The following is a 27,351-nucleotide window of genomic DNA, read 5'->3' as shown; positions in this document are numbered from 1 at the left end:
AAATTATTTTTAAATGAGTAAGTAATATAGGCTGATGTTAAAGACAATTATTTAACAATATGAGTTTATGTTGGAAAAATAAGTCTCCCTCATCCCCATCCTTCTCTACCTTGTCCTCTACCTCTCTACCCAGAAGTAATCACTATTTCCAATATCTTACATATTATATTCTTTCAGAGATGTTCTAATGTACACAGGTACACACACAGTAAAAGTACCACAAACTTTCTTCTGCATCTCGGTTTTCTTTATTATTATTATTATTACCTTTGTGATTAAATGAATGTGTATCAGGAAAAATTTGTGCAAGTGAAATTGTAACAGTATAAATTTAGAATTTGATTATTACAAAGCTTTGTTTATAGGGGCTGTTGCAATTTATACTATAGAAGAGAACCTTGGTGGGAATATGACCTTGGTGACCCTTGGTGATCCACGTCAAAACCTTGGTGACCCATGTCAAAACCTTGGTGACCCATGTCAAAACAATGTATTATCCAACTCCTTGATCTCTGCCAATCTAACAGTTGAAAATGAAGTAACTACCATTAGTTTTCATTTTAATTTCTTTTTATGAGTGAAGTTTAAACATTTGAAAAAAGATTTAAGGCTGTATATTTCTTTTTCTGTGAAATTTCTTCTCCTATTTTGCCCATTTTTCCTCTGGGCATTTTTTCTAAATGATTTACGGGGGTGTTTTACTTACATAGAAAATTGGCTCTTTATAAGTGTGGAAAATATTTTCTCCCAGTTTCAATGTTTACATTTTGCTGCTACGCAGAAGCTCTTTATTCATATAAGGCAAAATGTATTAGTTTTAGAATCTATGGCTTCTAAATTAATTTAGATACAAGCAGTTAGGTAAGAATTGAAGCTTCCAGATGGCTACCAAGTTGTTCCATCAACCATTTATTAAATAATCCACCTTATCTGAAATGCCTCCTCCATTATATACTAAATTCTCCTCATGTATACTTGACTCTCCTGTTCCACCACACTGCCTATTCCTGTTTTTTCGGTTGCCCCGGGTCCTAGTTGCAGCTCGCACGCTCCTTAGTTGTGGCATGCAAACTCTTAGCTGGGGCATGCATATGGGATCTAGTTCCCTGACCAGGGATCAAACTCAGGCCCCCTGCACTGGGAGTGCAAAGCCCTATCAACTGTGCCACCAGGGAAATCACTGCACTGCCTATTCCTGAATTTGGTAGGACTAGTTCCCTCCCTACCACCATCAATCTATTCTTCTTTTTCTTTATTTCATTATTATTCCTCTTTCCAAATACTTGGCATTCATTTATCTCCCCTTTTCTTCATACAGATCTTCCATATTTCTTGCCAAGTTTATTCCCAGCTCTTTTATTCATTCTGTGGCTCTTAGAGTGGCATTTTACATTCTATAACATTTTCTAATTAGCTGTTATTTGAAATATGCTTACAAAATTTCTGATGTTGCTTATGATACAGATGAAAATAGTCAGGATACAATATTACAGCATATCAACTATATAAAAAATACCTGGAAAGTAGCCAGGGAAGAAAATGTTTCAGAGCCCTGAGACTAGCTTTACAGAACAAATCATGGAAAATATCAAGGTTAAAATATGGTTCTATTCAGGGACTTCCCTGGTGGTCCAGTGATAAAGAATTCACTTTACAATGCAGGGGACGCGGGTTCGATCCCTTGTCGGGGAACTAAGCACACGTGCCACAACTACTGAGCTCACGAGCCTCAACTAGAGAGCCTGCATACTGCAAACTACAGAGCCCATGTGCTCTGGAACCCGCGTGCCACAACTACATAGCCCACATACCCTGGAGCCTGTGCACAACAACTAGAGAAGAGAAAAAAAACCTGCACACCACAACTGGAGAGAAGCCCACGCTCTGCAACGAAAGATCCCGCGTGCCACAACTAAGACCCAACACAGCCAAAAATAAATTAAAAATAAACAATAAATAAATATTTTAAAAAAATATATGGGGGGGGGGGCTTCCCTGGTGGCGCAGTGGTTGAGAGTCCGCCTGCCGATGCAGGGGACACGGGTTTGTGCCCTGGTCCGGGAAGATCCCACATGCCGCGGGGCGGCTAGGCCCGTGAGCCATGGCCGCTGAGCCTGCGCGTCCGGAGCCTGTGCTCCGCAACGGGAGAGGCCACAACAGTGAGAGGCCCACATACTGCAAAAAATAAATAAATAAAATAAAATAAAATAAAATATTTAAAAAATGGGGACTTCCCTGGTAGCGCAGTGGTTAAGAATCCACCTGCCAATGCAAGGGACATGGGTTCGATCCTTGGTCCGGGAAGATCCCACATGCCACGGAGCAACTAGGCCCATGTGCCACAACTACTGAGCCCACATGCTGCAACTACTGAAGCCCGCGTGCCTAGAGCCCACGCCGCACAAAAAGAGAAGCCACCGCAATGAGAAGCCCACACACCACAACGAAGCACAGCCCCCACTCACTGCAACTAGAGAAAGCCTGCATGCAACAAAGACCCAGCAGAGCCAAAAAAAATAATAAATTAAATTTTTTAAATATGGTGCTATTCAGAGATTGACAATGATTCTAACTCATTCACAAAATGAGTGAAGATAAATATTTGGGAAATCAATATTCTCATCCATTAAAAAAAAAGATCTGGGGGCTTCCCTGGTGGTGCAGCGGTTGAGAGTCCGCCTGCCGATGCAGGGGACACGGGTTCGTGCCCCAATCCGGGAAGATCCCACATGCCGCGGGGCGGCTAGGCCCGTGAGCCATGGCCGCTGAGCCTGCGCGTCCGGAGCCTGTGCTCGCAACGGGAGAGGCCACAACAGTGACAGGCCCACATACCGCAAAAAAAAAAAAAAAAAAAAAAAAAAAAATCCAGGAAGTCAATAAAAAGAATCTATTCTCATTACTCCCCAGTAGTGAAGGAGATATGGCACTAACCTGTTGCCAGATTACTAAAGGAGAGTATTTGATTTTTGAGACTATAATGAGAAGGGGCATTCTGTAAAGGACAAATACAATAGAGTCATGTATCAGCAATTTTAAAATGTTTTACTGGTGACTTAAAAACACATACACAGGGCTTCCCTGGTGGTGCAGTGGTTAAGAATCCACCTGCCAACGCAGGACACGGGTTCAAGCCCTGGTAGGGGAAGACCCCACATGCCGCAGAGCAACTAAGCCCATGCACCACAACCACTGAGCCTGCACTCTAGAGCCTGCGAGCCACAACTAATGAAGCCCATGCACCTAGAGCCCGTGCTCCGCAACAAGAGAAGCCACCAAAATGAGAAGCCTGCGCACTGCAACGAAGAGTAGCCCCCACTCACCACAACCAGAGAAAAGCCCGTGTGCAGCAACAAAGACCCAACCCAGCCGAAAATAAATAGATAAATAAAAAGAAAATGGTCTTTAAAAAAAAAAAAAAAAAGAACACATACACATCCTCATGTGCTTTATTAATTTTTCAAAGACTGAGAGATTAAAGGTCACAATGGTTAGTAAGTGATCACTATAAGTAACACCTTCACTTCTGGGACTTCTACACCAGGGCTCATTATAAGATAAGAAAAAAACAAAAAGAAAGCTTTTTTTTCCCTCCCTTTCCAATAACTTTTCTTTGTTTTTCTTGAGGTGGACCATTTTTTAAAGTCTTTACTGAATTTGTTACAGTATTGCTTCTGTTTTATGTTTTGGCTTTTTTTTTTGCTGGGAGGCATGTGAGATCTTAGCTCCCCGACCAGGGCTCGAACCCGCACCCCCTGCATTGGAAGGCAAAGTCTTAACCACTGGACCACCAGGAAGTCCCCCAATAACCTTTCTAATTAAACAGATAACAAGACTAAACAAGATAAATTACAAAAATAAATCACACACGCATGCCCAAAGATAAAGCAAAAACTAACCTGTAGTATAAAGACATATTCATTGTGCTCAAGAGTTTTGTCATCAGGCTTTCCTGGTGGCACAGTGGTTAAGAATCCGCCTGCCAATGCAGGGGACACGGGTTCGAGCCCTGGTCCGGGAAGATCCCACATGCCACGGAGCAACTAAGCCCGTGTGCCACAGCTACTGAGCCTGCGCTCTAGAGCCTGCAAGCCACAACTACTGAGCCCGTGAGCCACAACTACTGAAGCTCATACGCCTAGAGCCTGTACTCTGAAACAAGAAAAGCCACCGCAATGAGAAGCCCGCACACCACAACGAAGAGTAGCCCCTGCTCACCGCAACTAGAGAAAGCCTGCGTGCAGCAATGAAGACCCAACACAGCCAAAAATAAAATAAATTAATTTTTTTTAAAAAAGAGTTTTATCATCATGGATATATCAGGGTATCATCCTGTCTGTCTTAGTTCCCTTTCCTTCCTCCTCCTCTGATATATTTGTTCCCTTACTACTACCTTGTGTTTACCTACTTGGCTCCCTGGGTCTTTCCCTGATTCAGGGGATCAGATTATCTATTCGTTAAACTTACCCCTGTTTATATCATAAATATATCTGACCAAGAATACACTAAAAATATATAAAATATTATCTACAACAGAAATTAATGGTGCTGAAGAAAAAGAACTGAAAAAAGAATACATACTCTTAAAAGTTTCATTTATCTCCACCATTTACACAGATAGCAACTAATGTCAAAGAAAAGAACATTAAGAATTATCTTTCTTCTATCAGAAGTTGCCCATATAATCTCTAACTTGAAGCCATTTTGTTCATAAAAACTGAGCAAATAATCAGGGCACCAGTTCCCTCATCTGTAAAATGGAATGAGTTAAAAGGGAAGACAGAGCACAAAGATTCAGAAGTGCCCCAGGGATGAGGAAGCCGAGGGTGGACAATCGTCACAATCTTCAACTTTGCTTTTATCTATTTAACATACCTTATTCTTAGAAAATACAAATTATTTATGTCATAAAAATGATATGGTAGCTCAAGCTATATTTCCTAGTAGAGCTAAATCTTATGCTTTGATTCAAAAGAACATTATTATAAAGTGAGTAACTGTTGCCAGGAACAGGAACCCCCTGAACTGGCCACAACACAAGGGGGCAGAGGGATGGGGGAGGCATCTCTGAACTTAAAGAGTGTTCCAAAATCTCAGGAAATTGTTTTTAAAGAAGAGACCACCCAAAATAGTTAACTCCAAAGTATTATAAACTAAGCTGTCAGAAGCATTTACTTAAAATAAAATCTGTTTTCATGTCGCCCTGTAATAAAGCAAAGTTGCTTTCTACGAGAAAGGTATCAAAGATACACAATAATAAAAGGCTAGTATCAGTGTTTGAAGAGAGTAGTGGAAACTGAAACATGGGAGTTATTTAAGTAATGTAAGTAAAGAAATCATCCATCCAATTAATAAAGCATGAATGAAGAATCTCAGGTGACATTTACTTGCAAAACTGAATAGGTTAAAATTATCCTTCTTCATTAGCCTAAAAACTGTGAGAAAAGAAGTCCTAGTTTCACCATGATTACTTTTTCCTAACACGGTTTCCTTAACACTTTAACTTACTTTCCAACCCATGCTGCTGTTTGCTTTTCCTGTCATTTACATAGCCAAACTTCCTTTAAAAGAGTAATCTGTTTATATTTATTGCTTCCCCTTCCTTTACTACTTTCAAGTCAATAATTCTTCGGCCCATGCAGTTTGGTTTCCCATCTTACCACAATACTTAAAATATTGATAACTTTCCAGGATCATCAGTCAACTTCTTGTTGTTAATTCCAAACTCACCTTTCAATTCTTTTCTCTGAAGCTAGCACTGTTTACCATTCTTGGAACTGCATTCTCTTCCTTTGGCTTCTGTATTTCCTAGTTTACCTAACTACCACACCTTCAGAGGTTAGTTCAAATGTCAGTGTCTGTGGGAAGTTCTCCCTGATCCAAAACTGGGTTAGGTGTCTCTCCAACATGTTCCCACAGTATCATGCCCTATCAAAGCATTTACCATTTTTTCTGACTATGTCATTTTACTTATCTGCCCAGCTAACCTGTAAATTATCTAAGGCAGGCATTATGCCTTTATTCCCCGTTGTTTCTAACGCTTAGAATTGTGCCTGGTGTGTTGAATGATTGAATGAATAAATAGTGGTTTCTCCATTATCAGTTACAAGTGCAAGCACAATTTACACTGCGAATATCTACTCATGATTTTCAATTCTAATTTGTTCAGACTGCCAATACCAAGGGCACTGAGGAAGTTACAGGAGTTATTTGCAAGCAGCTAGCTTCAGTACTCGAATTACATTTAAGATTTAAACTAAGGAGGAGCTGCTATAATAGAGCACAAAGGGAAATGCCAAGGAATAAGGAAACCTTGTATAAGCTGGGACAAATTATTTGGGTCTCAGTATTACCTCATAGAAACATTTATAAACTGTAAACACTACACAAATGTCAACTATTAAAGAAAGATGATAAAATGGTCAAAACATGGGGCTTCCCTGGTGGCGCAGTGGTTGAGAGTCCGCCTGCCGATGCAAGGAACACGGTTTCGTGCCCCGTTCCAGGAGGATCCCACATGCCGCGGAGTGGCTGGGCCCGTGAGCCATGGCCGCTGAGCCTGCGCGTGCGGAGCCTGTGCTCCGCAACGGGAGAGGCCACAACAGTGAGAGGCCCGCGTATCACCAAAAAAAAAAAAAAAAAAAGGTCAAAACATGAAATTAATGTATTTTTTAATAGGAGTGCTGATTGTTCTTTTTAAATACTTAAGTTAGGATTGTGATTTAAGGAGAGAGAAATGAATAAATAGTAGTTCAGGCTGACAGAGGTTTGAAAGAATATCTTATTCAATTTATTTGAAAGATTAAAAACACTGAGACCCAGCCAGATTAGATGATTTACTACCCAAAGCCAAAAAGCTAGTGTTAGAGCTGTGATCAAAACTTGAGAATTTGGAAATTCAATTCAGCATTTTACCTACTAAATTATTTTAACTCTGATTTTCCATTTCTCTAAGAGCATATAATTAACTTTCTTTTAAAACTTCTTTTCTAAGCACTTGTATGTGTAAACAAATTAACTTCCTTCAAATGGGAACCTTTAGAGCTACACATGTTAAACTCTAAGATTAACAATGAAAAACCTTCAATGTTAAAATATATAACATGGGTGACAATGACCTGGTATACACTAATTACTAGAAAAAGCTGCTTAACTATTAGACAATATGAACAAGGTAGTTATAATTGTTGTATAATTAAATTATTCTTAGATATCTTGAAACATCTTAAGAGGTGAATTACAAAAGTAACTAAACCCCCTTTTTCTCCCACAAATGTAATATTCCTACAGTTACTAATAACATGCCTTCATAGGAAGACTATGTTTATTTAAGCCTAAAATTTCTTCACTAGATACCCCAAAGTTAATCATCTAAATTCAATAGGTTTTTAAGAGTGATACTTGTACTAAGGAATCTCCGTTAGAATGGATCTGTGTGAAAATCCTGAAAACCCTGAAAGCTCCCTAGTGAAATAGCATTAAAGACATTTTATAAGTGTTTTGGATATTTATTCTAAAAACTTAGTTTTAAATCTATTTTAATTTTGATGGAAAATAATTCTGTTTGCTGCCTACCTATTACACAATTCTCTCACGGTGGTAATATAAAAATGGAAAAGATTTAAGTGTGTAATGACAACTTGGACACGTTGCTGCTTTAAAAAGCAAATGGGGGCCTCCCTGGTGGCGCAGTGGTTACGAATCCTGTCAATGCAGGGGACATGGGTTCGAGTCCTGGTTCGGGAAGATTCCACATGCCGCGGAGCAACTAAGCCCGTGCGCCACAACTACTGAGCCCGAGTGCCTAGAGCCCATGCTCCGCAACAAGAGAAGCCACCGCAATGAGAAGCCCGCGCACTGCAACGAAGAGTAGCCCCCGCTCACTGCAACTAGAGAAGGCCCACAAGCAGCAGCAACGAAGACCCAACGCAGACACACACACACACACACACACACACACACACACACAGCGCAAATGGGGGAGGACTGAGAGAGAACAAGCTCTTACTCTTTCTTTTCCTTTCTTTATCCTTAATATATTGATAGGTTACTGCTTTGCTACAATCCCAGATTCCCAGATCTTCCTTTATTTAAATAATGAAAAGTTGATTTACCCTCTGAAATAGAGAGTCAGTGCTAGCCTTAAACTACCAGATACTCACCGAGTTAGGGTAGTTCAAGTAGCAGATCTGACAAGGCATATCCTGTGCTGATGACCTTGTATTCATCTGGCGGGTTCGAGACTTTTTACTTGGATTAATTACATGACACTCAGCAAAGAGCTTCTCCAGGTTTCCATCAAAGTACCTGCATTATTTAAACAGAAAGGATGAGAGCCCAGCAATAGCACACTGTTAGAGCTCTCCAAAAACCTGATTTTCTATAGGGAAAGTCAGTGAAGTAAATTAAACCAAGACCATAACCTTCCTTGCTCAGAAGAAATAAGCTGTATGGCTACCAACTGTAGCAAATAGAAGCATATGTGTATGAAAGCAGATTGAATTTTTGTTGCTATTTTGACACTTTTTACTTTGTTTCTATCATGAGAGGTTAAGCTATTAGTAATATTAACAGCACTACAATTAAAACCTAAGGATGAAAGTTGTACTATCTCTAAGTGGGACCTTATGAAGAGTAATGGTATTTCAAAAGGCTAGGCTATATTTTATACCAATGAATTCATTTTATTAATAATTTTAGTTATACCAGTTTAAATATATTAGCAAGTAAACCACCTATAAAGCATACCTTATCCCACAAATCATTTAAAAAATGAAACTATTACATGTGTCTCATTCTACAAAAGACTTGCTTTCTAAATATTCTTTTAAAAGTTTTTAATAGGAAAAGGGAAGAAGGAGGAAACAAAAACATGTATCTTTAAAAGTTTTTGTATCAAAATCTATACATTAGCTTTTTCATAAAATATGTATCGAAATATATAGAAGTAGTTCACCATCTAATATGTCAACAGCATGGTATGGCAAGTACTAGCTACAGAGTTTCAACTGAACTGTAAACTTCTTGACAGAAGACAGTGGTAAATAGCACAATATCTCCCATTAATCCAGTTAAGACATGGTCTTTGGCCTCCTGAAATATCTTAATATTCTAAATGGAAAAGCAATAGATAGAAAAACTTTCAATTTGTGAATCAATATAACCAGCAAAAATATTAACATGGAATCTGATCAACTTACTTTTTAGCTTGTTAAGTCTAGGTTTAAATAACTACAAAGTTCTTTATATATAAACAGGAGGCTCTCAAGTTAAAAATAATCGATACTCAAGAGATTCTCAATATTTTTAGTGGGAGTCTTGTTCAGGCTTTGTTCAAAGCATTTGCTACATCTCCGGAAAATCACTCATGACAACAAACCACATCACTCTCCTAAGACTGATAAATATCTTTTTATAAATACTTTGACTACAGTTATGTGTCAATGAACTGGTCAAGTTATCAATCAAAATGTCAACATATTATAAAAGAAGAACTCATATGAAGTTGTCCCTGATCAAAATATATAGAGCAGATAAATCAAATGCTCTCCTACAAAGGTTATCTCTGAAAAAAACCTAAGATGTAAGTTTTATCTGAAAAACAGAAAACGTATGAAGCTAACACTTAATATGAATAGGTAAACCAACTAAACCCCTTGTTTTTATAAAAAAATATTCATGCTCACAAGAAAAGACAAACTCTTGGCATCTAGAACTTAACTACACAAAATTAGCAACTCCTAATACTTTGGTGAACAGACTAGACAGCATTCTATGCAAATACAAACAGACATGTGCATATTTCATGTAATCTCATATTCCAGGCTTATTACCTGCTTTCTTCACTGAACAATATGTAACATCTTTGTCATGAGCATGGGTGGGTCTACATTATTTTTCATTGTTGCATATTTCCCTGTAGGTATATACTATAATTTACTTAGCCAACCTTATACTGAAAGACATTTAGAGATGTTCCACATATAACAATCCTAGATTAAAATCTTGTCCCATTTGATGGGGGAAAATAATTAGACCTAACTTGCATTTCTTTATTAGTGAAGCTGAACTTCACTAATTTTTCTGTGAAGATTCTGTTATTATTTTATGAGTTTAGTATGTAAACAGGAAGATAACCCTTTGTTTTATGGATTGCTTTCTTCCCACAGCTTCTAACTTGCCTTTGAATCCTGCTTAATGGTGTTTAATTGCCACTTTTAATTTTTATGTAGGTAAATTTACGATGCAAAACTGTTGTGATTTATGGATTTCATATGAAGTTTTTAAAAAGATCTCTATACCCAAAGACTATAAAAATTATTCATGATTTAGATCATTCCTTTTAACTGTTTCCATTAAAACTGTTGATTCACATGGAAATTATTTTTGTGTAGTAAGGAGGAAAGCAGGGATTCCATTTTATTTTAAGCCAAATGTCTAACCATTTACTTTATGTCTCAGCTTGAACTGCACTTCCTCAAACAAATCTTCTTCGACAGCTCCTCCCCCTCCAATTAGGTAAGGTTCCCTTGTATTACGTCCTCACAGTACTTTGTACTCCAGTGCGACACATCACATTACTAACTCTGTAATCGCCGTTTATGTTTTTCCTGCTAGAATGTAAACCCCATGAGGACTATTTTATTACTGAGGTAGCCCTAGTACCTAGAAGAATCTTACTATAAGCGTTCAATTTCTTTTTAAAGAAAAGAGTGACTTCTTAATGATACCTGATAATAAATCTGAATTCCTTTATTTAGGAATATTTCTTAAAGATAGCAATATATTAGAGTTTATAGTTTTTGGTCTATTATAGAAGGCAAATAGCTTTCAAATACAGCCCAGGTAAACAGAATGGGGAGTTGAAGAATCCACTCATATTGCTGATCACAGCAGGCAGGCCTAGAAATTTTTTTCATTTATTAAGTTCCATCTTACAGAAATGTAACATTTTAAAATTTGTTCTTTATTTTTATTTATTACTTGCTTTGTCCACCAATGACTCTGCTATAGTTTTCCAGAAGATACTGAAGTCTAATTTATTTTTACTAAACATAACTTAAAATGGGTACTTAAAGCTATTTTGCCAACTTTCAATGATACACTGATTGTCCTTGTATTATATGACCCTACACTTAACCCTATAGTTTTGTTTGGAACTTCCTGGAGCTTTTCCCAGTTGATTGTCATTTTACATAATTTTTTCACTAATTACACTGTTTTGACATTATATAGCTTTTCTTTCAAGAATAGTAAAAACTGCTTTTTGTTTCCTAAGCTTGATAGCCCTAATTAATTACTTAGACATAATTAAAATGTTTAATTGTATTCAAATGCTCACTTTGGCCAAAATCCTACTCACCCCACCCCCAATATTCTCTATACTGACAGCCTCCATTTTCTTCTGGTACCCACTGTTATTGAAGTCTGTGATCAAAATAATTCTCATTTTATAATTCAAATCATTTTTCAACTGACATATATACAAGGTTTCTTCATTCTTTAAGTTTAGTTCTGTAGGGTTTATCTGAGCATTTAACTTTCTCTTTTGAAATGCCATTCAGGTAGTAATTACTTCAAGAGCTTTTAGTTATTAAGACCTGCTTGATTTGTACCCAGCCTTTGCTAATTTTCCTCCCTGTCTACCATCTACTAATTCCTTCTTTGTCCTTTTCTTTTCTTACGTATCTCCATTTTCCATAGTATCTGCTCTATTTCTTGCGGTTGCCAACGTGGTTTTATCTTCTGCAAGATTACTGCTTGTCCCTTTATTTTTTTTCTTAGTTCTGTCCGCTTCCTTTTCGTCTTGTTCTGTTGTTTCATCAGTTTATCTTTGATCCCTAATCTCATAGTCTATGTTTACTTTAATCTTCTTAAAAGAACAAAGAAGGTTTTTTCAGCCTGCTAATTATGATAGTTTTCTTAAGGACTACTACTATGCTCAAGAATACAGGTGGATTCTTAACTCCCTACAGTTTGTATACCTGGTCACTATATATTTGAAAGTTCCTTCAGTTTGCTGGCTCTTACATACACCCTTGCCTGTGAAAAACAGACCAAAATGAAGAGAGACTAATTCAGTGTGAAGCACTGAAGTTCAGGTACCTTGTTTAATGAGTTAACACACATATTTCTCTCTGCTTCACTGACTTTGGTCAACAGCTGCAAAGATTATGGTAGGACACTGCTGCCCTCCTTTCCTGCAAAATTTGCCCATCCTTTTGAGAAAATCATATTGATGAAAAGAAAAACAGAATAGCAGTGTGGTTTTTCCTTCAGTCCAGCCTTTCCTCGGTGGGGCAAGGGCATGATTAGAGTATCCCCACCCCATCTCTCACATGGCCTAGATTAAAGACTGTTAGAATGGCTAGGAATTCCCTGGAGGTCCAGTGGTTAGGACTCTGTGCTCTCACTGCCAGGGCCCTGGGTTCGATCCCTGATTGGGGAACTAAGATCCTGCAAGACCCACCACCAAAAAGATTGTTAGAAGGGCGATTTGAGAGGTTCTTCAGTAGAGATTATAAATCCTCTTCTCTCTCTAAGGTTCTTTCTGTTCAGTATGTTTATATAAATATAGTTAAGCAAACTGGCACTTAATCAGCCAACCTTCCAGAAAATCTAGATCTTAATTTTTCATTTTCCTTGACTATTAGACAGAAATATACCACATAACAAGAATTAAATTTCAAGGCAGGAAGAGTTACAGCTTAAAAACTATGTCTGGTTATGGAGAGGGGAGACATGGCAGGTGGGGTATATCACTGGCTAAAGTTTCTTCTTGAATTCTGAATGACTAGCATCACTGTTTGCCACGTCAATATTTAATTTTGTCATTGTGAGTTTATTTTAAAAGCCACTAGGGCTTCATACTTCATAAAAAGATCACTGTTGATGTTGTACTTATTTTCACAACAAAATGGGAAAAGCAAAACTGTTAAGCTAATTTAAAGTTATATACTGGGCTTTTCTACTGCTTATTTTTGGGTTACCAGAGTTCAATTCTCCTTATAGGTCTTTAATGCTCCCATACATTTTTATACATCACTTATCTACTACTATAAGCCTGAGAGAGAGCTAAAACACACAAACATATATATGAAAATTTATTAAAATAATTATATATATATATATCCACAAATAAACATGTATAGAAGTAAACGAACTTTTACTTCTAAATAACCAAATAATTTTTGCTTCACGTTCTCATGTGGCATTTTATGGGTACCGGATTTCAATTTCAAAAGGCAACAAAACAGTTACAATTATTCTATACTTTATGTTCTGACAAAGCACTAAAAAAGATCTGTGACATCAACATCTCTTCTAGGAATTGCCATTTCAACCATCCTTTGCCCCATTAACCTGCTTCTAAACGGTGTAATTCTTCCCACTTTTAGAAAAGGTATATTTAAGGAAAAATATCAAAGGTGCAAAGGAAAAGATTTCCATTTATATCTTATGGATGAATAAAAACTGCCATATTTATAAAAAGCAAAAATAATAGATAATGAATGAAAACGTGTCTTAAACCAGCAAAACGGAAGAAGAGAGTAGACACACCAGGAGATAAGGCTTTCTCCAGTCTTTACATATAAACATTATTTTCAGAGCTTATTCCTCATCTTCCATAGAAAGAAGCCAGTAGATCTAATATTGTATGGTAGTATAAGCAAGTCATTAAGAATTACTGAAGAGTTCTTTTTCTTTTGGGGAATGAGATTAGAACTGATGATTTGAGCACTATTTTTCATTATAACCCCCTTAAAAGCTTAAAATAAAACTTAAAACCTTTCAGTAACTTTAATTGTGTTACTTAGATAAAAATTTAAATTTAAAAAGGGCTCCTGAAGTAGAAGGTAAACTTTAAACAAATTAAAAGATTTACCACATTCTTTGTGGTTTTTAAAGGTATTCTTTCAAAAGGACTAAAATTAGAATATAAGGTTAACTAGCAAACATATGAACCTCTACTAAGTAAAGTTCAGAATTCCAGAGAACTAGTTAACTGTCTAAGGATTTAGGGATAGAAAATCTTTTTTTCTAAGGAAGACTTTTGGTCCTCGTAAGAAAAAAGATCTAACGAGGACATACACAAGTCTGTAAAAACTTGCTTTCAAAGTTTTGGGTTTTTTATGCTAGTCTAAAAGATAAATTTAGCTCATATTTTAATATTATTATACATGGTTTATAGCTAAGTAAATGTACTGATTATGTATTTTTAAGAAAGAAATACTTTTTGAGATTCTGATAGATTTTTTTCCCCTATAGGGGAAAATGCAACCTAAAACAAAACAAAACCAAAAACCCAGCAGGATACTAAAAAAAAATCTCCTGGGCTTGCTTACTGCTAAACAAAAGACCACTCGACAAAAAAGTTACTAAATACTGATAATATTACTTTCAAGTTGCAGTACAAAAATCTTATTGTATAATTTTTAAGAACCTTTCTGTGTTCTTCCATACTTTATCCTTTTGGTTCTAAGTCTTGATGAAGGCAAGTGTATCAAGAAAACTAACCACAGCGAAACAGATCTAAGATAACTCCATCTAGGCTTCAATTAGCAAAATCATAACAGAAACAATAACTATGCCATCTTCCAAAAAGGCTCCCATTCCCATTTATTACAGAACAATTTAAATACACAAAAGCCAAAAGAAAAATAACTTGAACTCCCACATACCCACCATCCAGCTTTACCTACTATCAATATTTTGCTAATTAAAAGACTTTTTTGAAGAATAAGACTTCATTCTCATATGAACTTTCAAGGCAGATCTGAAACTACGCCGGACATCGTAAGAAGAAGCTAATAACTATTCCCTTCATAACAGAGAAGAGAGAACTCTACACTAGAGGCCTCAGAAGACACAGATGCTGGTTTCACTGGGTATTCCAGCCACACTTAAATACGCATGTGTCATCTTCACTGGTAGTTGTCCATGTTCTTTGGCTTGATTATGATTATTCCAATTTACCAAGTTCTTCTAACCTGAAACCCCTGGCACTTCAACAACTGTACAGTACCCAAAACATTCTATCTTATTTACACATGCTCATTCCCCTCCCCTGAGAATCCAAAGCTTTTATTAATTTCTCAAAAGAGACCATGGCTCTCAAGAGACCACGGCCCCCAAAATGACAAGAACCAATACTATTTTTTTAAACTATGTTTTACTTCAAAGAAAACAAAGACAGTGGTTTCTGTGCCCTCTGTCCAGATATGTGCATGCAAGGGAAGTCTACACCCTCTGCTCTGCTCAGCTCAATGGTCTTTTCCTCCTGTTACACATGAACAGCACAACTCAGTAAATAAAATGAAATAAGCTACTTGTGATTTATGCAATAATGGGTCTGATTCCAATTAAAGACAAAAATGATTTCTTTGAGTACAAAAAGAAATACCCTTTTATTATTCTGATAACGGTGTTTCAATATATTTAACGGAAGCCCACAGGTTGTCAATGTTAAGAGCCTATAAACCAAAGTATGTTTAAAAATCTCTCTATGCTAAAACCAAGAATAAGTTACCAAAATATGAGACAGGGGCTTCCCTGGTGGTGCAGTGGTTGAGAGTCCGCCTGCCAATGCAGGGGACATGGGTTCGTGCCCTAGTCAGGGAGGATCCCAAATGCCGCGGAGTGGCTGGGCCGGTGAGCCATGGCCGCTGAGCCTGCGCGTCCGGAGCCTGTGCTCTGCAACGTGAGAGGCCACAACAGTGAGAGGCCCGCGTACCGCAAAAAAAAAAAAAGAGAGACAGTATATAATTAAGATCATTTTTACATAGTTCCCTCACAGATTAACCAACCATATGTGGGAAATGTGCTAGTTAGCGGTAATGTTAATTGCTTTGAAGGAAAGAGACCTACAGCTATTTGCAGTATGTCATTCTAAGTATGCAAGAGGTAGGAGGAGAATGCTTAGGGAAGTATAGAAAATAGTACCTAACTTCAGGAAGTCAAAATGACTTAACAGTAAATGTGATAAGAATTCAGGGAATAAGGAGATCCAGGGGGCATCACACAACCCAGGACAAGAACTAGAAAACTGCTAGTACTTCAGAAACCCTCCAAACATCCCTTTCTCAGTAACAAGCTCCTCTTTCCCCCAGAGATAATCACTACCCCATTTTTCTTTAGAGTTTTACCACCTAAATATGCACCCTTAAAGAATATAACTTATTTTTGCCTGTTTTTGAATTTCATATAAACAGAACCATATAGGGGATAAGTATTCTGTCGAATTTGTTTTCCTTTCACTCAATATAACAGTTTTTAAGATTCATCTATGTAGTCACTCATAGCTCTAGTTCATTTATATTTAATTGCTGAAGTTATATAAATATACCACAATTGTGTATCTATCTATAGACATTTGGGTTGTTTGTAGTTTGGAGCTGGTATGGGTAACGCTGCTATGAACATGCTTACATACAACTTTCAGTTTAGACATGCCTATTTCTTTCTGTTAGGTATATATACCTGTGAGTGGAATTACTGGGTCAAAGATATGCATGTAAATGCTGAGAAAAAAATAAAAAATTTATATTTCTTTCTAAAATCATTTATTTTAAGAACTTATCTGTAGACTTCTTTGGATTTTCAATGTAAACAATTCATATCATCAGTGAATATTAACTATTTAGCATCTGCCTTACAACCATTATACTTTATTATTATTATTTTCGGTATACTACTGGCTAGGATCTCCCTCAGTATGAAGTGAATGTTGAACATAAGTGAAGATAACAGACACCCATGTCTTGAACTCCATCTAAAAGAGAAATATTTTCAACATCTCAGCATGAACTATGATATCTCCTACAGATGTTTTTACAGATTTATTAGATTAAGAAAGTTCCCTTTAATGCCCAGTTTGCCAATGGTTTTTTTAAAATTATGAATGATTACTAATTTTTAGCAACTGCTCCTCTGCATCTACTGAAATATTATTCTCATTAATTTGTTAACTGACCAACCATATTTAATTGTTTCAGGTTAAACTAACCTAGCATTCCTGGGATAAATCTCAGCTGGCCATGCTGGAGTATTATCTTTTTTACGTATTGCTGAATTCAATTTGCAAATACTTTGGGTTTTTGTTTCCCTTTGTTTGCATCTATTTACATGATAGAACCTGTAATTTTTCTTTGGGTTTTGTATCAAGATTGTGATAGACTTAAGAAGGTGAAGGATCCTCTTTTTCTGTTTTCTAATATAAAGTTATATAAGGTTAGAGCTACTGTCTCATTAAATGTTGGTAGAAATTTCTAGTATATCCATCTGGACTTGGACTTTATAGAAAATTTCACTTTATAGTTATAGCCCCATATGGGTTTTTTATTTCTTATGTAAATTTTTATGAATTGCAAATTTCTAAGAACTTATCCATTTCATTTCAAATTTCAACACAGTTATTCACAATATCTTATGAGGTTGGGTTTTCGTGGTTTTTTTAAAATATCTGCAGGATCCAAAGTGACATTCCTTTTCATTACTGATATTATTTGTGCTTTCTTTCCTTGGCTAATCTCATCTTTTGGCTTCTTAATCCCCTTTACTGTATGTTTCTTTTCCATTTTATTAAAGTCTGCTCTGTTATTTCTTCTTCTATTTTCTCTTAATTTATTTTGTTGCTCTTTTTCTATCTTGACACATCTAGCTCATTAACTTGAGGCTTAAGATGAATGCTTAGCTCATTACTATCCTGATACATGCACTTAACACTAATTTATACACTTTTTAGCACAAATTAGGCTACATTCCACAATTTTTTCCCCTTAACATTCAAATAGTTGCTTAAATAGCAATTATGAATATTTGAGATTTAAATCAACACTGATAGAATTTTAAATATTGGCTTAAAAAAATATAAAGGCTAGGTACAACATAAAGCCATCTATATTAATTAAAAGATAGCACTGTTTCTAAATACATTTTCTATGATTACACTATTCTAGCTTAGCACTTACTTTCTTTCACCTACTGAGGTATCATCCTACCATCACTTCCACTTTTGCTATTGAGAAGTCAGCTGTTCTCTAGAAGAATGTAAGTATAATATACACTTTCTATATCTATTCTTCCCTCTATATACATTACATACACACACACTCTCACAATTTTTTTTTTTTTTTTTTTTTTGCGGTACGCGGGCCTCTCACTGCTGTGGCCTCTCCCGCCGTGGAGCACGGGCTCCGGACGCGCAGGCCCAGCGGCCATGGCTCATGGGCCCAGCCGCTCTGCAGCATGTGGGATCCTCCCGGACCGGGGCGCAGGCCCAGCGGCCATGGCCCACGGGCCCAGCCGCTCCGCGGCATGTGGGATCCTCCTGGACTGGGGCACAAACCCGTGTCCCCTGCATCAGCAGGCGGACTCTCAACCACTGCACCACCAGGGAAGTCCTCTCACACTTTTTAAAAGTAATCTTTCTTGCATCTTTATTGCTTTTATGATTTTCTCTTTATTTTTATAGTTTCACTATGATGTTTTAAAATGTGGATTTCTTTTTACCATATTTCATAAAATCTAAAATGCTTTGGGGGGCTTCCCTGGTGGTGCAGTGGTTGGGAATCCGCCTGCCGATGCAGGGGACACGAGTTCGAGCTCTGGGCCAGGAGGATCCCACATGCCATGGAGCAACTAAGCGCGTGCGCCGCAGCTACTGAGCCTGCGCTCTAGAGCCCACGAGCCACAACTACTGAAGTCCGCGTGTCTGGAACCTGTGCTCTGCAACGAGAGAGGCCACCGCAATCAGAGGCACGCGCACCACCATGAGGAGTAGACCCCGCTCAGGGCAACTAGAGAAAGCCCACGAGCAGCAACAAAGACTCCGCACAGCCAAAAATTAACTAATTAATTAATTTTTAAAAATAAAATAAAATTCTTTAGTACCAAAATTTCATGATCTTATCAGAAAGTGAAATGGGAAAATTTTTACATAAGTCACATTTTCAATCTTGTTGGACTGTAAGGTGCCGTCAATTGAAAGATGCATTCAAGGCTTCCCTGGTGGCGCAGTGGTTGAGAGTCCGCCTGCCAACGCAGGGGACGCGGGTTCGAGCCCTGGCCTGGGAAGATCCCACATGCCGTGGAGCAGCCAAGCCCGTGTGCCACAACTACTGACCCTGTGCTCTAGAGCCCACGTGCCACAACTGCTGAGCCCATGTGCCTAGAGCCTGTGCTCCGCAAAGCCACCGCAGTGAGAGACCCGCGCACCACAACGAACAGTAGCCCCCGCTCGCCACAACTAGAGAAAACCCGTGGGCAGCAATGAAGACACAATGCAGCCAAAAATAAATAAATAAAATAAAATAAGAGTAATCCTGAATCTTTAAAAAAAAAAAAGAAAGATGCATTCAGATTTCTAAGATGTGAAAAACTACATCTTACAATCAATGAAACAGTATTTTATTATGCATGGGAACTGTCAAGCTTCTTAGGGCAATTTTGTCTCTTACCAATCTGGAAAATTAGCCATTTTACCTTCGAATATCATCTCTGCCCCATTTTCTCCTCTTTTTCTAAACTCAAGGGAGATCTTCTTGTTCTATCTTCTATTTTCTTAACTTCTCTTGTGTATTTTCCATCTTTTATTGTCTGTGCTTAATTCTGAAGTGTTTTGATCTTCTAGTACACTAAACCTCTCTTTAGCTTTGTCCAACCTACTGTTAAACTAGTCCACTGAGTTAATTTTGCTTATTTAATAAGGTTTTTTTTCAAATCTGTACAACAGCTCATACTTTCTAGTTCCCTTATGATAGCATACCCATTTTAGTCTATGTCTGACTAATTCTAACATCTGGAGTCCCAAATTAGTATGTTTTCATTACAAAAATAATTTGAGGAAGTAGTCTGAGTGAGGCCTTATGTTCTTTCCCTAGAAAAGATTTACACTTGCTTCTGTCAAGTGCCTGGGTACATTAACAGCCTGGGACCATCTTAATCTAAGTTCAAGGCTTAAGGTTTTCTGGGCCACCCAGATGACCTGAATATATCTTCAGTCTTTAGAGGAGCTGGTTTACCTAATCCCCACTCTCGGTGGGCCGAGAACTCCAACTTTTTTCCCACTAACCAAAGGGCAACAAAAATCACAGCTCAGTCTCTTAGCCACCTCTTCTGGATCAGCACATACTTCTAGGGCAAAGCAGACTGCGGTGCTTGGCTCATTTGTCTAGATTTCCACATTCTCTTGGGCCTTAACACTGTAATTCCTATTTTTCTAATTCTTTGATGTTCTTTCTTTTTAAATTTATTCATTTATTTATTTTTGGCTGCTTTGGGTCTTTGTTGCTGTGCGTGGGCTTTCTCTAGTTGGCGGCGAGTGGGGGCTACTCTTCGTTGCAGTGCACGGGCTTCTGATTGCGGTGGCTTCTCTTGTTGTGGAGCACAGGCTCTAGGCACACAGGCTTCAGTAGTTGTGGCACATGGGCTCAACAGTTGTGGCTCATGGGCTCTAGAGCGCCGGTTCAGTAGTTATAGCACAAGGGCTGAGTTGCTCCGTGGCATGTGGGATCTTCCCGGACCAGGGCTCGAACCCGTGTCCCCTGCACTGGCAGGCGGATTCTTAGCCACTGCACCACCAGGGAAGTCATTCTTTGATGTTCTTGATTTTTTAAAAGATGTTTCAATATTTCATCTAGCTTGTATTATTGTATTTAGTGGATGGAATAGTCCAAATTACCAGAAGTTTCCCAGTCTCCTGTATTTTCTGTCTCAGTTAAAACTCCTTCACATCTCTTACATCAACACTCTGCTTTCAATTAACTGTCACCAACTTAAGTCAAGCCAACGTTTTCCTTTTATCTGTATTATTGAAATAGTCTTCCAATTCGCCTTCCTGCCTCTAATCAGCTTATACTGCTACTGTAAGATTTTTTTCTACAATAATGCTCTTGTATTACATTTCTGCATAAAACTTACTCAATAGGAAAGAAGTCCAAATTTATTTGCTAAGCATTCAAGGTCCTCCATAATGTACTTCCTACTAAACACATCCAATCATTTCCCCTCTATTCTTCATGTACTCTAGCCACTCTAAATCTCATTACCATTCAATACATGTTCCTTCAACTCCCTCCACACCAACTTATTTTCTGAACCTGAAATGCCCAGATTTCCACATTGCTCTTCCACCCCCCGCCCTTCCAGGTCCAATCAAATGCCATCTCATCAATAAATTCTTTCTCACCTAAGTCAGAAATAGCCTTTTATGGAGCCAGAAGGGAAAAGCTCCACGTGCCTCTGTGTCTGCGTGGGCCAGAAGAGTTCTGCATGCAGACTAGCAGGCCAAGATCTGAGCCAAAGCAGCATTTTTATTTCAGATTTTAATAACCTTTTGTATGTGTTGAAAACCAAACCTTTTTAACAAGTTTTTAAAGCTTGTCATAAAAAACAGACATCTTTTACAGTGAAAAACACACGGGGGAAAAAATCATCTATTTTGATGCACCCTTTGATAATGATAAAACGCCTCACACATCACTCTCTATAGTGCACAAAATGAATGAGTTCTGAGCTAAGTAGAAAAAAAGGTCAATGCTGTTTTCATTTTCTTTTAGAATCATTACCTTCTACCATCTTTTAACCATCTGATCTCTATAGTAGAAACACTATCATAGTTAAAATAGGTAAGTTTGAAACTTGTCTTATTTTAATGTAAAATTCCTTTTTCCTACAGGCAGTCTCTCTCCTTCCTCACAATCCTACTGTGCAGGTACTATTGTTGCTCTTGTCAATATTGTCAGAAATGTTATTTTCTTTTAAGTGAAATTTCTAGCCTATACTTTGAAGTCATGTGTTCCCTCTATCTTTCAAATTTCAAGGTTCCCCTTGACACTCTCCCTTACCCCAGGAAGCCTTGGAGAGCTTACCCTGGCTCTCTGGACTTTGCATACTTTAAATAATATAACTACCCTTAACTACCTGAAAAAAAAAAAAAAGCTTCATAATTTTCATACCTTATTACTAATTTTAATGGGTTGTTAATTTCAGTCCTGTAGTTTCATTTTGTTTAGATAGGGCTAGGCAAGAAAATAATAAAGACAACCATATTCAGCAGTGGGGAAAAAAAAGAGAAACAAATAACCTTTTATGTATTCCCATAAAACTTTGTATCTAAGTACCTTGGGGATAGAAACTACATATGATACATTGTTGCGTGTACCTCTTCATCACTAAACTTCTGCTCAATGTCTTACACATAACTAATTCTTGAAATTTATAAAGCAGCAAGATAGCAGGGAGACTAGGGACAACAGAATGGATTTAAAAAATAAAAGGAAATAAGTTCACATGAGGTAAATAAAGGAGAAAACTGCTCCAAGTTCATACAGCTAGTAGGTGGTGGAGCAAAGATCCATGTTCTTAACCACTATAGTATAATAAGACAGTACATTTGCTGCTTTCCACACACTGTTCCCCAATAATACCTGAGTTGTTTAAAGAGGAAAGACCTCACTATACTGTAGAATAGTAGTGAATGCTATCACAAAAGCCAGACATCTGACAAACCAAATTTACTTTCACATTCCAGCAGTTAACTGTGAAATGATATACTATTATTAATGTGTATAAGGAAAGCTCCATACTATCATAATAATATACAAGGGCTAACTCTAATACCTAATCACTAAATGGGTGTTAATGCTTCAGAATGAAAAGTGAAAAGCTATTTGTAACATAGTCTGGAAAAGACTGATACCGGTTTTTAAGATTCTTTGATCATACCAGTCCATTTTAAAGTAGTGAGTCATCAGCCACCTGTATTTCCCCTCACCTCAGACAGGCCAGTTAACTCATTTACACTCACCTTATATACTGTCAACTAAAATGAGTCTTAAAATACCTGTAAGAGAAGAATCTCAGCTGCAGGAAAGAAGATAACCGACTTTTTACTTGTTACCAACTTTAAAGGAGCTTAATTTGGCACAGGGTGGCTGTGGTGGGGGTGTTTTGGCTCTAACTCCTGCCAAACGAAAATCTGATTTACATGCACGTAATAAGTTAAATAAAAGTTCTATTGTAGAAAACAAAACCTAGAATGGGCTGAATTTAATTAAAATATTTACTAAACACTAACTATATATATTAGGAGTTGTGTTAGGTGCTAGGAATGAAAGACTAGTGAGGTATTTTCTACACAAGGAACTCTAACAGAAGTGGTGAAATATCAAACCAAATACATATTAAAGCACAAAGGAAAGAGTAATTAACTGTCTTGAGAAATAAGAAAAGTCATCTTAGACGTAAACCTTAAGTAGGGTTTTGAAGAACAATCAGAACACAGGACAATAAGAAAGGCATGCTAGGAGAGGGCCCATGACAGTATAATTCCAAAGGTGCTCCCTAGAGCTGTGGAGCTAATAGCCTATATTGACACACACAGAAACCCTGTGGTCAGATAAAGGAAACATTTCCAAAGTTGAGGCAACACAAAAATGAATTTGGTGACCACCTTAAAAGTTCTGTACTACTAATGTGTAGTATAAGAAATAAAGAGGGCCCTCCCTGGTGGCGCAGTGGTTGAGAGTCCGCCTGCCGATGCAGGGGATACGGGTTCGTGCCCCGGTCTGGGAGGATCCCATATGCCGCGGAGCGGCTGGGCCCGTGAGCCATGGCCGCTGAGCCTGCGCATCCGGAGCCTGTGCTCCGCAACGGGAGAGACCACGGCAGTGAGAGGCCCGCGTACCGCAAAAAAAAAAAAAAAAAAAAAAAAAAAAAAAAAAAAAAAAAGAAATAAAGAGGGGACTTCCCTGGTGCCAAAGTGGTTAAGAATCCGCCTGCCAACGCAGGGGACATGGGTTCGAGCCCTGGTCCAGGAAGATCCCACATGCCGTGGAGCAACTAAGCCTGCGTGCCACAACTACTGAAGCCAACATGCCTAGAGCCCGTGCTCTGCAACAAGAGAAGCCACCACAATGAGAAGCCTGCGCACCGCAACAAAGAGTAGCCCCTGCTCTCCACAACTAGAGAAAAGCCCATGCGCAGCAACGAAGACGTAGCCAAAAATAAATTAATTAATTAAAATAAATAAATAAATAAATAAATAGAAGATTCAGAAAGGCAGACAGAAGCTGGAATTGTCATAAAAAGAAAGAGAAGGACAACTCACTTTCTCAGTCTCTCCTGCTGGGAGGATAAATGCCTGGCAGGAGCAGGGTGATCTTTAGTTTATGTATAGTACTGAAGAAGGGTCCATGAGAAATTCATTCTACCAAAGAGGTAAGGAGATACCCAGCTTTCAAAGGCTGCAATAGCAGAAGTACTAGTCATGGTGTCACGTGCCCAATATTTGATGCTACGAGCTGTGATGCCCGTGCCCAATGGCAACAGCAACAGCTCTTCCATTAGAATAGTTTGACTCTGATTTCTGGCATTTTCTTGGACTCACACACTTCGTGGCTGATTCTCAATACGTAATGTCTTTTCCACTTAACCTCTTAAAGTTTGTTGACAACTAAAAAGCCTGACTGATAACACCAGAAAAGGAGATGGTTCAAGATATGACAAATGAAATAATGGAAGGAACATCCCACAAAAATTATGATAGAATCAGAGTCCAGATGGAAAGGTTGGCCTTAAAGAAGGACAGATTTGTTACTGCTGCACTTCTGATTATCCGATTTTCTCTGTTTTGCTTCACCTGGAGAAGCATGGGAAGAAACCTAGAGAATAGGGAAAATTCTATTTAATTTGTAAAAGAGAAATGAAATAAATCTGTAGAGTTAAAAAGCAGAAGGCTGGGTAAGAAAGAAAACAGCAAAGGTCTGGAAAACGGCTATTAGAGACAAAAGAGACCAAAAAGTTAAAATGGCCCCTCCCCACCTGCACCAAAACGTATTTTTAAAAAGAATAAATCGCTCGTTTTTAGGATCAGGACAGATCTGTTTAAACTGTAGACTAGAAGGCCGGGGGGGCAAGTAAGAAGAATTATTGGCAAGAATCTATTTATACTTTTATTGCCCCCACTGGACCATGAATTCCTCCCTCCAGGGCTGGGACTATGGCTCACTAATGAATAAAAGAAACATTTATATGCCTAGTATATGGAAATAAGAAAGAAGAGTAGAGAGGACTAAATTTAAAACACTTCACAATTTTGACTAAGAATCATCTTTAAGTATGTCAAATGAATCTAAATAACACTTGAAGACATTCTGTGTTACCCACTGGGAAGCAAGATCTTTTTTTAATGTTATGTAACAAAATTTATTGGCCATATTGTCTAACTTTGTAACTCCTGGGATCCTAAATAATTACAAGTTTATCCTATGAGTAACCTTCATTTTTATACTCACGAATTGGGAGGCGCAGTATCACTGAAGCTAAACCTCCTTACATTCCATGCTTCTTTTCATTTTCCAAGGGTATTAATGGGGTGAGGGGAGAGGGGTGAGGGGAGAGGGAGGAATGGAAAGGGGCCTCGGCATTGGCACTTTAAAAATTCTCAGGTGATTCTAATGTAGAGCCACTTTAATAGTTTATCAATTGATTCTCTTGAGTCTCCTAGGTTATTGATTATATTGTCTATATAGAATTTCTCTTCCTTTTTTAAAAAGAAAGTGTTTTCATTAAAAATGAGTGCTTGCGGGCCTCCCTGGTGGCGCAGTGGTTGAGAGTCCGCCTGCTGATGCAGGGGATACGGGTTCGTGCCCCAGTCTGGGAGGATCCCATATGCCGCGGAGCGGCTGGGCCCGTGAGCCATGGCCGCTGAGCCTGCGCATCCGGAGCCTGTGCTCCGCAACGGGAGAGGCCACAACAGTGAGAGGCCCGCGTACCGCAAAAAAAAAAAAAAAAATGAGTGCTTGCTTTCTGAAATAGTTATTTTATTATACAGTTCTGTGATTATTGAGGAAAATTCACAGAATACAAAAAAGCATAAAGAATCTTTTAAAAAATCCATAATCCTCCAATCCCCAAAACAATCTTCATGCCACTTATTTAATTTTCCATGTTTTACTTATCAGAACTTCCAATACATTTAAATGGTGGTGACAGCCAGTAACTAACGTTTCAAAATTAAATATAATTTTGCTGTAGATTATTAGTTAATACCCTTTATTAAGCTAAGAAATTACCTTTTTAGTTTGCAAAAAAAATTTTCTAACACAGGGGTAAATGCACAATATTATTAAATACATTGCTCGCATTCATTATAATTACCTCTTGGTTTCTCTTCATTACCGTGTTAAAAGTAGTAAATGTTATAGACAAGTTTTTTCTCCAATGGTGACCCATTCTTGCATTCCTAGGAGAAATCCTACTAGACCATTAATTCTTTCAATTCAATTATTTTATCCATGAATTCAAAAGGTATGTTCATAATGAAGATGGTTTTCTTATGCTGTCTTTGTCAAATTTTACAACCAGGGTTATTCTGATTTGGCTAACATGAATTAATGATGTCCTATCTTTTTCTATGTTCTGAAATAGTTTTTCAGAACATAGAAAAACTAGCAGTTCCTTAAAGGTTTATTAAGACAGAACTTACCCATAAAATCATCTAGTGCTTTTGGGGGAAGGAGAGGGATCTTTTAGTATATTTATTACATTTTTCCACGGTTGTTTTTGTATTTTTTTTTGGGGGGGGGGAGCGGTAATTCCCATTTCTAAGCTTTCGAACTTAATGGTAAAAGTGGTATACACAGTATTAATTTAAAATTTTGAAATATTTTTCGTAACCATAATTATGCATTATTTCCAATATTGTTTATTAGTGCCTTTTCCTCCTACCAAATCACATTTGCCAATGGTTTATTTCCCTCCCTTTTTTCAAAATAGACTTTACATTTATTTATTCATTCATTCATCCATTCATTCATTTATTTATGGCTGTTTTGGGTCTTCGTATGCGCGGGCTTTCTCTAGCTGCAGAGAGGGGGCGCTACTTTTCGTGCGGTGCGCAGGCTTCTCATTGTGGTGGCTTCTCTTGTTGTGGAGAACGGGCTCTAGGCGCGTGGGCTTCAGTAGTTGTGGCACGCGGGATCTAGAGCGCAGGGTCAGTAGTTGTGGTGCACGGGCTTAGTTGCTCTGCGGCATATGGGATCTTCCTGGACTAGGGCTCAAACCCGTGTCCCCTGCATTGGCAGGCGGATTCTTAACCACTGCGCCACCAGGGAAGTCCTACTTTTTTAATAGCAGTTTTAAGCTCAAACCAAAACTAAGCAGAAATTACAGAGGTTTCCCATATACCCCGCCGCCACACACACACACAACACAACCTCCTCCACCATCAACACCTCACATAAGAGTGGTACATTTGATGCAATCAATGAACCTACACTACTGACACATCATTATCACCAAGTTCATAGTTTATTTACATTAGGGGTCAGTTTTGGGCTTGTACATTCTATG

At 38.0% G+C, this 27,351-nt stretch overlaps 1 protein-coding gene across 1 annotated transcript in view; it reads right to left on the bottom strand.

Moving 5' to 3' along the window:
- ARIH1 (ariadne RBR E3 ubiquitin protein ligase 1) overlaps positions 1-27,351 on the bottom strand; it is a 120,954-nt gene that overhangs the window by 41,551 nt on the left and 52,052 nt on the right. The window contains exon 3 of the mRNA XM_079698933.1: positions 8,160-8,304. Coding sequence (XP_079555059.1) covers positions 8,160-8,304 — 145 coding nt within the window. The remainder of the gene's footprint in view (positions 1-8,159; positions 8,305-27,351) is intronic.

The sequence above is a fragment of the Hyperoodon ampullatus genome (assembly GCF_949752795.1).
Source record: "Hyperoodon ampullatus genome assembly, chromosome: 3".
In the NCBI taxonomy this organism is placed as follows: Eukaryota; Metazoa; Chordata; class Mammalia; order Artiodactyla; family Ziphiidae; genus Hyperoodon; species Hyperoodon ampullatus.
This window is presented reverse-complemented; position numbering and strand designations above follow the sequence as displayed.